The 13907-nt window shown below is 42.4% G+C and overlaps 1 protein-coding gene across 1 annotated transcript in view; it reads right to left on the reverse strand.

Moving 5' to 3' along the window:
• Positions 1 to 13907, reverse strand: part of LOC132379726 (VPS10 domain-containing receptor SorCS1-like) — a 1404942-nt gene that overhangs the window by 192556 nt on the left and 1198479 nt on the right. Inside the window, exons 10-12 of the mRNA XM_059948015.1 lie at positions 11780 to 11926; positions 10533 to 10635; positions 7265 to 7353 (exon numbers count right to left, since the gene is read on the reverse strand). Coding sequence (XP_059803998.1) covers positions 7265 to 7353; positions 10533 to 10635; positions 11780 to 11926 — 339 coding nt within the window. The remainder of the gene's footprint in view (positions 1 to 7264; positions 7354 to 10532; positions 10636 to 11779; positions 11927 to 13907) is intronic.

The raw sequence follows: 13907 nt of genomic DNA on the forward strand, positions 1-13907 counted from the left end.
CGATTTCATTAAAACCTGTGTGGATGAAAGAGTGCCCTCAAAGACTTATTGTACGTTCCTAAACCAAGAGCTGTGGATGAACCAGGAGGTACATCGTCTGCTGAAGGCTAAATCTGTGGCATTCAAATCTGGGCACCCAGACCTGTACCAGAAAACCGGGTATGATTTGCAGAGAGCTATTTCAAGGGCAAAGAGACAATTTTGAATGAGGTTGCAGGCGACATCAGATACACAGCAACTCTGGCAGGGTCTGCAAGGTATTACTTCCTACAAAGCAAAACGCAATAGCATTAATGGCAGTGATGCTTCACTACCAGATAAACTCAATGCTTTCTATGCACACTTTGAAAGGGAGAACTTAACTACAGCTGTGAAGATCCCCACTGCACCTGATAACCCTGTGATCTCTGTCTCAGAAGCTAATGTTAGGCTGTCATTAAAGAATGTGAACCCTCGCAAGATGGAAGGTCACGATGGAGTACCCAGTAAGGCTCTGAAAATCTGTGCCAACCAACTAGCGGGAGTATTCAAGGACATTTTCAACCTCTCACTGCAATGGGCAGAAGTTCCCACTTACTTCAAAAAAGCAACAATTATACCAGTGCCTAAGAAAAATAATATGGGCTGCCTTAATGACTATCACGCGGTAGCACTCACATCGACAGTGATGAAATGCTTTCAGAGGTTGGTTATGACTAGACTGAACTCCTGCCTCAGCAAGGACCTGGACCCATTGCAATTTGCCTATTGTCACAATAGGTCAACGGCAGATGCAATCTCAATGGCTCGCCACACGGCTTTAGACCAGCTGGATAACATAAAAACCCACATCAAGACGCTGTTCATCGACTATAGCTCAGCATTTAATACCATCATTCCCATAATCCTGATTGAGAAGTTGCAGAACCTGGGCCTCTGTACCTCCCTCTGCAATTGGATCCTTGACTTCCTAACCGGAAGACCATAATCTATGCGGATTAGTGATAACATATCCTCTCACTGACGATCAACTCTGGCGTACCTCAGGGGTGTGTGCTTAGCCCACTGCTCTACTCTCTATATACACATGACTGTGTGGCTAGGCATAGCTCAAATACCATCTATAAATTTGTTTACAATACAATCAATGTTGGTAAAATCTCAGGTGGTGACAAGAGGACGTACAGGAGTGAGACATGCCAACTGGTGGAGTGGTCCCGCAGCAACAACCTGGTACTCAATGTCAATAAGACGAAAGAGCTAATTGTGGGCTTCAGGAAGGGTAAGATAAAGGAACGTGTACCAGTCCTCATAGAGGGATCAGAAGTGTAGCGATTGAGCAGCTTCAAGTTCCTGGGTGCCGAGATCTCTGATGATCTAACACGGTTCCAACGTATTGATGCAGTTATAAAGAAGGCAAGACAGTGGCTATACTTTATTAGGAGTTTGAAGAGATTTGGCATGTCAACAAATACACTCAAAAACTTCTGTATTTGTATGGTGGTGAGCATTCTGACGGGCTGCATCACTGTCTGGTATGGAGGAGTTATTGCACAGGACAGAAAGAAGCTGCAGTAGGTTGTAAATCTAGTCAGTTCCATCTTGAGCACTAGCCTACAAAGTACCCAGGACATCTTTAGGGAGTGGTGTCTCAGAAAGGCAGCGTCCATTATTAAGGACCTCCAGCACCCAGAGCATGCCCTTTTCTCACTGTTTCCATCAGGCTGGAGGTACAGAAGCCTGAAGGCACACACTCAGTGATTCAGGAACAGCTTCTTCCCTTTTGCCATCTGATTTCTAAATGACATTGAATCTTTGGATTCTATCTCACTTTTTTTAATATACAGTATTTCTGTTTTTGCACATTAAAAAAAATCTATTCAATATATGTATTGATTTACTTGTTTATTTATTTATTTATTTTATTTACTTTTTTTCTCTGCTAGATTATGTATTGCATTGAACTGCTGCTGCTAAGTTAACAAATTTCATGTCACATGCCGGTGATAATAAACTTGATTCTGATTCTGAAAAAAAATTTCAGGATGTATATTGTATACAATGCTCTGACATTAAATGTACCTAATGAAAATAAAAATATTACCCTCATTCCTGTCAGCTGGAACATGCAAATCTATCTGCCCACCTTCTTATACAGAATACAGGAGACTCAAGCAGCACATGCAAAATGCTTATTTGACACTTGAGAAGACAAAGAACAAATGAGTACTCCCAGAGCAGCCCATCTCCACTGCCAGCCTCTGATGTTTTTGATTAATTTGATAAATGATTTTTTTCTCTTTGTATGAATGAGCCAATTATCTTGTTTTTAGTAATCACTCATTTCCAATGTATCATTCTGCCAAGTAAAGACCCAGAATGGTTGTATGTGGAAGGTTATTAATTATATAAGGAACTGGACAAATACTTACTTAAGTGGGATTGATGGGTCTGGAATTACTTCCATTTAGACAAAATCACATCATGCTAAATTGGATTAGAGTGTTTCACACAATTAATTATCCTGAGAATGTGGTAACTGCTGTTACTTACAAAGACATCAATAAACAAATGAAAATATTGACACAGATGAACCAACTCTTGAAAGAAAGTAGTGAATATAGAACATTATCATAATGTCAAGGAGAAATAAAACTTCTGTTTCTATAAAACTGACCTTCTGTCAAACTAAAGCTGATCTTTTGTGATGAAGTTAGTCAGAGGTCAATAAAATTGAAGGTTAGTGTTGAGAATTGTTTGTCAGTCTTTGTCTATTTATCTATAGTTTTTTTTCTGAAGAGTTTATTGTTTTTCATTTGTTCCCTGTAAATGCCTGCAAGGAAATGAATCTCAATGTAGGATATGATAACAGATAGATAGATAGATACTTTATTGATCCCAATGGAAATTACACTGTCACAGAAGCAGTACAAGGGCACAGATGTACAAATATTAGAAGAGAAGTAGTGAGAATAAATAAATAAGTTGTCACAAACAGTCTGACAAAAGGGGGGCCATCAATGCCCCAGCTATTGGTTGACTCATTATAGAGCCTAATGGCCGAGGATAAGAACGATCTCATATGGTGCTCTTTGGAGCAGCGCAGTTGTCTTAGTCTATTACTAAAAGTGTTCCTCTGTTCAGCCAAGGTGGCGTGCAGAGAGTGAGAAACATTGTCCAGAATTACCGGGATTTTCTGTAGGGTCCTTTGTTCTACCACAGCACCCAGTGTGGCCAGTTTGACTCCTATAACAGAGCCAGCCTTTCTAATCAGTTTATTGATCCTGTTGGCATGACCCGTGTTGATGCCATTGCCCCAGCACACCATCACATAGAAGACTGTACTGACGTCAACAGACGAGTAGAACATGTGAAGGAGAGGCCTGCATTGTCCAAAGGACCTCAGTCTCCTCAGGAAGTAGAGATGACTCTGGTCCTTCTTGTACACAGCTTCTGTGTTGGTGCTCCACTCAAGTGCCCCCCAAGTACTTGGAGGTCCTCACTATCAATAGTAACAGGGAGCAGTGCAGGCTTAGTCTTCCTAAAGTCCGTCAGTCTCTCCTTCTTACTAATGTTGAGCTGCACATGATTCAGCTTGCATCAATTCCTCCACCAGGGCCCTGTATTCATCTTTCCATCCTCCGTTTATACACCCAACTATGGCTGAGTCATCAGAAAATTTCTGCAGATGACATGACTCAGTGTTGACACATAGATTTATCATAAATTTCCTTAGAATTTCAGGAGATTTCTGTCTTTGGTTGTCATTAGGGAGAGATTGAACAGTTCTTAGTCTTCTTGGAAATTTTGCTTGTTAATTCAACTGATCTCTCTAATACATTGGCAATGTAATTCCCAGTGGTGGTACAGTACTGTAGCAGATAGCAGCAGGCTTTTACAATGCCAGCAATTCCACCACTGGCTGTAAGAACTTTGTACTTTCTACCCGTAACCATATGGGTTTCCTCCAGGTGCTCTGGTTTCCTCCCACATTCCTAAGATATACATCTTAGTAAGGATTAATAAGTTGTGGGCATTCTACGTTGATGCTGGAAGCATAACGACATTTGCGGGTTAACCCAGCATATGTTTGGACTGTAACACAAAGTAATTGGGTATATTTAAAGCAGAGTTTGATAGGTTCTTGATTAGTAAGTGTGTCAAATGTTATGGGGAGAAAGCAGGAAAATGAGGCTGAGAGGGAATGTAAATCATCTGCGATTGAATGGTGGAGCAGACTCAATGGGTTGAATTGATTCTACACCTATGACTTATAGTTTAACAAGAACATACAAACGCAAAACAGACAGTACCCAAGGTCAAGACATTCAGAACTTTCTGTTCTTTGTTTGGACTGAGTTAATCCTCATTGTCGTGTGCTCAAAATTACTCTTTATGCCAACTGTCACTTTGAGCTAAAGTTTAGTTTACACAGGCTTTGGAAGTATTCATTTATTACATTTGTTAATCACATTCCTTGACAAAAATTTGTTGAAATTGCCCACATGTACATCTTGCAGTAACTGCTGTGCTATCTAAGTGTAGTCCTTTGTTAGAATATCTGTACAACTATTTATCAAAAAACCTTCAAAAAGATCTTTTTGATGCTGTGCAACATCCTGGTGAACAATGAAGTGTTTCTTTATCAGGAGAAGTTTTCTGAATTAATGACAGGATGAGATATTGCTGATCCACTCTTGGATCCTGTTTATAGACACAGTAGCATAGCAATTCCACTGTGATCAGCCAAACCCCTATTAGAACCACACAGTCATATGCCAGAACCTTTGGCCCCATCAATCCATGCTGGTCATCAAACACTATTCCTGCACTATCCCATTTTAGTCTTCCCTCATTCCTACTAATTCCTCCCAGATTCTACCAGCCACCTACACAGGGGAGGCAATTTACAGTCACAAACTCAATGACCAGCCTGCCTATCGGTGGGATGTGGGAGCAAGCCACAGTGCCCACGTGACCACGGAGAGAATGTGCAAGCTCCACATAGAAGACAGGATTGAACCCAGAATGCCAGAGAAGAGAAACATTGACATTATTATCTACATAGCTGTGCTACCCATTTCATAGAGCATAAAACATCAAAAATTGAAAAGTACAGCACAAGATGTTTTACCAACCTTTTAACCTTCTTTTTGATCAATATAACCCTTCCCCCCTACATATCCCAGACACTCCATTTTCCAATGATTCATATGCCTATCTAAGAGTCTCTTAAATGTCTCTAATGTATCTGCTTCTGTTACCAACCCCAGCAATATGTTCCAGGCACTTACACTCTGTGTAAAAAAACCTGCCATTGGCATCTCCTCTAAGCTTTTCTCTGCTCTTCTTAAAGGATGTCTTCTGGTATTAGCGATCACCACCCCATGAAGAAAGTGCTGCCTCTCCACTCTATCTATACCTCTTATCAAATTGTGCCCTTTATCAAAACCCATCAGCCTGATCGTTAACTCTATCACCGGCTTTTCTGGAACCATACTGGCGAATGCTTTAGGGGGAAGATATTCAAATGCCATGGTAGCATAGCAGTGAGCAGGACACCTTCCAGCACCTGCGATTGCTGATTGAAGTTCAATTCCCACCACTGTCTGCACATTCTCTCGTGGCCACATGGGTTTCCTCCCACATTGCAAAGGTGTGCAGTTAGGGTTAGGATTAGTGAGTTGTGGGCATGCTACGTTGGCGCACAATCTTCAGTCTGTGTTGGTTGTTGATGCAAATGCCGCATTTCACTCTATGCTGTGATGTTTAGATGTGACAAATGAAGCTAATCTTTAAAAAAAAAATGGCCTCAGTGCATGTGAGCTCAGAAATAAATGAAAACATCTGGACTCAGTAGGGTTTGCCCAGCTACACTGTGCATCAAATTGTGTCAGTAATAGCAACTGGGCCAGTTTTCACTGCTTCCATCATGCCTTTCTCTGAAGTTTCCAGGGAAAATACAAGATTCATTTTACTTGAGGTTACCTGCCTAGAAATTCACTTGGTTGTTCCTACTGACAGTGGATGAAATTCTAAACAACACTCTTCAGGATGTGTCAGGCACATCTTTTTTTTAAATGTATTGATATAAATGTCAGTTGTAAATTGGCTCAGTGAACGTGTTCACATTTCTGAATCAGCAAGTTATGGCCTCAAACCCTCCAACATGAGTGGAAAACATCAATACTGCCGACATCTTGTCAAAGGTACTGGCTTCTGGATCAAGCGATTAACCAACACAGCCTTTTAACTCTGACAGCATGCTCTCCAGTGTCCTGGAAAACATTGTTCCTCCGGCTTAACGGCTCAGCTATCTCATTGCTTTGTTCTCGAGACCTTTGTATACGGCGGCTGTTATTGAGGCTGCCTGCAAGATGGCAGGGCAGCACAGGAATCAATCTGGGCTACTGTTATGTTCAGATAGGATTCTGACTTCAGTTATAGTCACAAGGATGGGAGCTTCACACCCGTGGCTTGCTTCATAGATATTCTTCCAAATAAGAACACAACAATTAACAGCAGGAGTCGGCAATTTGGCCTGTCAAACTTCCTCCCCACATTCATTAAGACCATGGTTGATCTGGCCATTTACTCAACTCCACCTACCTGCCTTTTCCCTGTAACTCCTAATACCCTTAATCTGCAAAGGTGTATCTAACCATGTCTTTAATACATTGAGTAGTCTCTACTGTTTCCCTGGGGAGAGAATTCCACAGATTCACTATTCTCTGGAAAAAGCAGATTCTCTTCATCTCTGCCCTACATTTATTCCCCTGAGGCTATGTCCCCTCAGTTACCAGTAAAAACAACTTTCCTGCTTCTGTCTTATCTACTTATCCCTTTAATTCTCTATGTTTCTATACGATCTCCTCTCATTCTTCAGAATTCCAGTTAGTATAGTTCCAGGTGACTCAATCTCTCCCCAAATGCTAACCTCCATCTTCAAATTCAGTCTGGCAAACCTGCTCCAAAGCCAGTGTCTCTTTCCTCAGGTAAGTAGACCAGAACAGCACGCAGTATTCCAGGTAACATCTGAACCAGTTGTTGCTCTCAGACCGCGAAGATCACATGTGGTAACAACACAACATCAGGAGGTTAAAACAGTTACCACAAAGTCAGCAAACTGCTGGAGGATTTCAGATGGTCATGCAGCAACTGTGGGGGTGGGGGGGGCGGGGGGCACAGATAATCAATGTTTCTGATCAAGGTTATGCGTCTTAACTTCAATTGTGTTAGCTCAGCCCTGGTTCATGAGCAGTAAACTTCTTGCTGTCACCATTACCTGTCTCCAGGAGTTTCCCCCGTCTGACGAGATGAACATATTGCTGCTGGGACTGTCCGGGTCCACCTGTAGGTCGGGGCCAACGTTGCCTGAAATTCAAGTAAAGCCAGCAGAGTTCAGATTTGATTGCACAAGAACAGTTTCAATCCCCAGCTTCAACCTGGCCACGACCTCAAAATGCAAGAAGACAGAAGACGATGAAGTTTTTTGAAATGCTGTAACTACTTTCTTTAATATTAACTCCCAATAGAGGGACCTATTTACGTCTTGCATTGATCAGGTTGAAAATCCATACATCTGCCAGGTCGGGCTGAATATAAGTTAAAGGTACAGCACCTGTAATTCTACCTGAGCATTCTCCTATCTGATTACACAAATCTTAAATTGTTAAACTTCTGGCAACGCCATCCCCTTCTTCCCTTTTTCCCTTCTAACTCCTCCTGATCCACTTGACCCCTTCAGCCTATTTCTTTCTCCTCCACTTGTGCATCGACAATCATCCATCTCACCAATTCCACCCCACACCACCTTCCCAATGTATCACACCTGACCTTCCTCTCCCGCCACATTCCATCATTTTCAGTCCTTTGTCATTTCCCCCAATCACCTTCCAGCTTCTCGTAAACATGTCCTGATAAAGGGTCTCGGCCCGAAACGTCAACAGTTCGTTTCCACGAATGCTGAGTTCCTCCAGCATGTTGTGTGTATCACCTTCCAGCTTCTGACACCATTCCCATTCTCCATCCTGCCTCTCACATAGATCCACCTATCACCTCCCAGCTTCTGACACAGATTTCACTCTCCCCAATGCTCCTCACCCCCTCACCTAGAAAAGGGTGGAAATGAAAGGGAATCAATAGTCATAAGTTGCTAACAGCACAAAGGCTCCTTTCAGGTAATTGTCCCCTAGATCACTGCAAAAATGCTTCCCTTTGTTCTACTGTCTACTGCCCTCTCCTTTAATATTACTTCTTCAGCCCTTTACCTCTTCTACCCATCACCGTCTCACATTGTGCCCTTTTATCCACCCAGCTACCTTTCCCCTCACCTATCACCTGCCACCTCCTTCTCCTCCTAACCACCCCCCGTATTCTTATTCTGTCTCAGCACAAACCATTGTCTGTTCATATTCCTCCATAGATGCTGACTGGCATGCCAGTTCCTCCAGCACATGTTCAATTATTTACATTATAATGATTTAAACAGATACAGGACTTTTTATCAGTTTGTTCATGAGCATCTTAGAGGAAAAAAGATTGCACAAGTTCACACTCAGGGCAATGAGGTCATTTGACAAGAGATATGAAAAACAAGATAGCTCATTAAAGTGGAGTTCTGGCACAGATAACATTGGCCATTACTTCTCTCCTTCTTTCCACCCATCCCTGCAGCCTGGGGAGATGTCGGAAAGACCTGGTGTTAAATTTCATTCTATCACAGACACTGGCTGAAAACTGTAGATTCTAGTAAAAAAACAGTGCAATTTTAAATAGTCTCTGCAGTCCACTGCTTTTGGGACTACCAGTAATATTAGTGTGCAGAGGATCTTTGAACTGTTTCCAAGGTGAATAATTATGGATAAATTTGCAGTTAATATCTATATAGAAAACCAATTCATTATCAGATTTTCCGAATGAGCAAATCCTAGGCCATTTAAGAAGAGAAATTAAACGTATCATGATAGGACAAAGAAAAGGACTTCTTGTGGGTCAGTTGTCTCAGGAAACATTAGTGTCACTTTTACTGATACACCTCCTCTAAGAGGAGCTTAACCTTGTGGTTCAGAGGTTTGCCTGCCTCAATGACCCAGGGAGCTATGTTGGCAGGAGTCAGGGCTTTAGGTTTGGCTCTTGGCAATCCTTCTACATCTGAATGCGACAATGTTCCTGAGTCTCCACCTGAGACTTGGATGACCTACAGTAGTGAAAATCAAGAGGAAGCTACTGACATGATGAAGGAAGCCCTGAACATCACTGCTGCCCTAAATACCAGAGGCATAATGGCGTAATTAGTGATGAACCTCTGACAACAGCACTTTGCACTGATGTAACATCCACAATACTGTAAAATGTGTTATCAAACAAACATTAGCATTGCAAACATTATGACAGACTTGGTTGAAGACACACGGCAGAATAAGGGAAGAAGGGGCTTAGAGATAGAGAGGTTTAGGGAGGGAAGTCCAGCACAGAACAGTGTAACGCAGTACAGGCCCTTCAGCCTACAATGTTTTGTTAACCTGCTTCAAGATCAGTCTAACTCTTCAGTGTCTGGGAATGCAGAAGGACTACCACAAATGATGGGAAGGAGGGAAACAGAGATGTACTGCGGAATGGGACTTCAGCCTTACAGTAGGTCTTTCCCAGCTCAAATCGGAGAATGGAACGTGGAGAAAATAGCTTTGAGAAATACCAAGCAGCATCCCAGGACTGGGGGAGCGGGGGAGGGGGCTGCAACATATATCTTGGATGAGTTTTCTTTTAATTGAAGTTTCTTAAAGTACAAGGGAAAAGAGGCACAAATTGCCACCTGAACCAAACGTGGGACTGACCAATTGTAGTAGGGAAATCGAAAAATGGCTTGTGTCCTTTGTTCTGAGCACAATCCATTTGGAATTCCCCTTCAATAGGATCATGAATTAGGAACTAGGTGGAAATGAATCCAGGGTTGAACTGCATCGGCCAGTACTCCCTTGCCTGGAAATAGGTGGCTGGTTGAATGAGGTTTAATGATCAAAAAACCTTCAATAAATTCGTCCAAACCACACTGAGGATGGATGTAATTCTGAATCAGTACATTTAGAGATACAGCGCAGTAATGGGCCCTTCTGACCGAATGAACACTTCACCCAATTACACCCATATGACCAATTAATCTACTAACCCATATGTACTTGGGATATGGGAGCATTCCAGGGCGCCTGGAGAAAAGCCCCACAGTCACGGGGAGAGCATACACACTCCTTGCAGACAGTGACAAAATTGAACACAGATCACTTGTACTTTAATAGCACTAAACGCTATGCTACTGTATCACCTGGGAATGTTTCCCACACTGACTCACAGTTGCTAGGATATCATTCTGTACTCTGTCAACAGCAAAGGAGTATCATAAGTGAAAACATGAAAAGCTTCAGGAATACCTTTTTCTAGCTCATGATCTGGCCTGTATGAACAGTCTACAAGACAAGCATTTCACTGTATCTTGGTACATGTGACAATAATAGCAATCTCAACAAAATGGAAGCCTAATCCGAGTGATACAGTACCTGAAGCCACAATGATGCCTGGGGCTGAGTACTTGCTGCCAATGTTGCCTGATGTATAAGGATTTGGTGCCACGTTCAGGTGCAGATTTAAGGAGCAGTATGGCTGTAGACAAGGGTCATAGTATGATTTAAACCAGATCATTATCGTCAGACAGCTACCACATATCAATGGAGAATTGAACTTTTAAGAATCCACTTCTTAAATAACTTTAAGAAGTTAAGAAACTTTTAAGAATATTGGCATATTACCCATGAGGAAAACAGCCCGATTGATAGGAACTATTAGTGAAGGTTTACAAAAGCAAAATACTAGAAATTTGAACAATTCAAAAAAAATGGTAGAAATGCACAGCAAAACAGATCTGTCATAAGTAACTAACCAACGTTGATTCACCACAGATTCTACCTAACCTGCTGAGAATCTCCAGCAATTTTCTTTTTTTTAATTTCAGGTTTTGACATTGAATTCCTGGATCAAGCATTCTTTTTCCTGTATGTTTAAAAATAATGTCACCATGATTTAAGAGGAACTATTGTCCCCTTACTAAGTGTCATGAATGTGTTCTCAAATAGGAATTCTGGCATGTGAGGCAATTTAGCCTAATGCCATATTGGTGAAGTTGGTGTCCACCCAGAAGGATAACTGAGGCACCAAATCATGCAGCTGGGTTTGACTACTGCACCATCACTTGGGCTCAACTTTGCATAGCTGTGAGAGAATTTGGTAGCTGAAAGGACATCTACCAGTGCCATTTAAGGAGACCACCGGCTATTTACAGGTTGTCAACCCAGTGCATGCTCCTCAAGCTCAGATATGCTTTTGGATGGTTGTTGATCTCTGAAGCAAAGTTAATTTCACACAATTTTCAACTTTTTTGTTACCTCTTTTGATGTGTGAAATCGCTGCACCATATTGCCAGTTAACGGCAAGAAAAGGACATGAAAAGCTTGCAGTCTTTTATTCAATAAAGTTTCAAACACAATCAAAACGTCAGTAAACATACAATTAGAGTTGACCTATCATCTTACTTGGTTACTAAGACCAGACTGACCATGATGTTCAGTCTCCTTCTTGCATTGCCTGGATTTGTCCAGCATACATTATTTTAAACTAAAGATTCGTTAAAGAGTAAGGGGAATTCCCTGGGACCGTGGTAGAGCTCCTTTTCAGTTCTGACCACTAGCACTGACTGCATGGAGTTTGCACAGTGGGGTGAGGGTACGGGAAACTAGATGTGATGGCTTACCAGAAGGCAGTGAAGGTCCTTGCCTCGCAGATCTGTGGTGGGAGCCTCCAGAAGTCGCCAGTCTCGTCCCTTATTGTACGTGATGAAGGTCCTGACCTGCTTTTGTACCTTTTTGTTAGCCAAGAACATTCCCTTTATCCCTGCTACCTAGGAAAAATGGTTACAATTGAAATACCATCAACTAAAATGGGGGTTAGTTTTAAAACCACATCCAAGTCAACTCAGTCAAATTTTGAGCAGCACACACAGAATGCGTGAGGACCTCAGGAGGCCACACAGCATATATTGTCCTGAGGAAAGGTCACGGCCTTAAGTGTCACGGTCGTGCCACGGTAGCGGTTACCACAACACTTGGGGTGTTCCGAAGTTTGGAGTTCCATTCCAGCGCTGCCTGCAAGGAGTTTGTACGTTCTCCCTGTGACCTGCATGAGTTTTCTCCAGGTGCTCCGGTTCCCCCCCACAGTCTACAAATGCACCAGTTAGTAGTGTAACATGCTGTAAGGGTTCACTGCTAATGTGATGGTTTCTCTGTAGCAGCAACGTTTCGGCTTTGACTAGAGATAACGGGGTTTGGAATGCTGGGACTATCCAATGAGAGAAGTGTTGTTCCTTCTTGTGAGTCTGGAAGAGAGATTTTCACGGTCTTTTGCCAGGGAGAGATGAGGAGAGAAGATGCGAATAGAGAGGGTTGGTAGACCACCGGACAGAGTGGACTTGGAGCGAAGGTCCGAAGGTCAGCGATGATAGGAGGAGGTCGATGGTGGACGAGCAGCTCCAACATTGTGCAATAGACTGTTTCATGAGAACGGACCCTTTTCTTTTCAATTTTGTTTTCTTTCCCATCCATATAGTCAAAGTTTAATCACATATTGTGTACTGTTTGTAATTTCAGGGTACTGACCTGTAACAGGGGACACATCACGCAGCATCCACCCAAATGAGATTTCTTAGGTATGGCTGGGCCAAGGGATCTCACCCCCTGTATTAAGCCGCCAGCCAAAGCGAGAGTTTAATTAGTTATTGTAAATTATCCTGTGGTTAGGCGAGGGTTAAATTGTTAGGTTGCTGGGCAGTGCGGCTCATTAGGCTGAACAGGCTGCTCCACTCTGTATCCGTATATTAAAATAAATAAAAGAAATAAATTAAAGAAAAGAAAGACTAATTGTTTATTCGTCCACAGGTGCTGCCTGACCTGCTGCGTTTCTCCAGCATTCTGTGTGTGCTGTTCTAGATTTCTAGCATCTGCAGAATCTGTTGTGTCTGAATGGGATTTTGGCATGGATCTAACCCATCTCATGATCATCACTTCTCACAGCTGGGGGATCCACCATCAGCCTTTTATGGCAATCAGTTATAAAACAGTGTCAGACAGCCTGTGTATGCGAAGAGCTTTCAGCCTGGCTGACTCAGCGATCCAGGCTGTGCTGTACACCCTTCTCCATGGATTGTCATCTTGTCGTGGCGGAGAAGCTTGTGTGGTCCTGAGATCCTGAGAGCGATGCCGTCTGGAGCTATGCTCCTGTTAGGGTCACCCGTGGCAGTAAATCAAGGGTGAGGTCCCTGACAAAAAACAATCCAAACAAAACCTCAACGGTGGAACAGGCGGACGAAGTTACTTCGAACTCAATGGCTGTGAAGGCGGATGAAGGCTGCAACAAATCCATCAGCTCCAATCGTCGTGGTTTCCATGCCATTGGAATCAGTTGGTTGGTTTGTGAAGTATCGTGTGTTTCTTGGAATGCAACATCAAGTACACGTTAAACAAATACATGCACAGACATCTTCATTCTGTGGACCACTTCTTTAAGCCACTTGAGAGTCCATAAATAGATCAACGGAACGAAGACCATCATCCTCGACCTCGAGGGGTAGCCACGACAATGATGATGACTGTACATTCTCCTTTACTCTCAACAACTTCATTATTTTATTATTTGCCATTGCTTCCATTTTCACATAAGGAATTCCCTGGAATGAGTCTTAAATATATCTTTTCCAACTGAATAATAGAATTTTTATGGCATTGGTTCTGAAGCCATTTTCTGATCAAAGGTTGCCTTTGCACCTACAGAAACAGGCCAATCAGCAAACAATGACGTGCCAGACTAATTAAACTAAGATCCTTTAT

Source organism: Hypanus sabinus, chromosome 22, assembly GCF_030144855.1.
Source record: "Hypanus sabinus isolate sHypSab1 chromosome 22, sHypSab1.hap1, whole genome shotgun sequence".
In the NCBI taxonomy this organism is placed as follows: domain Eukaryota; kingdom Metazoa; phylum Chordata; class Chondrichthyes; order Myliobatiformes; family Dasyatidae; genus Hypanus; species Hypanus sabinus.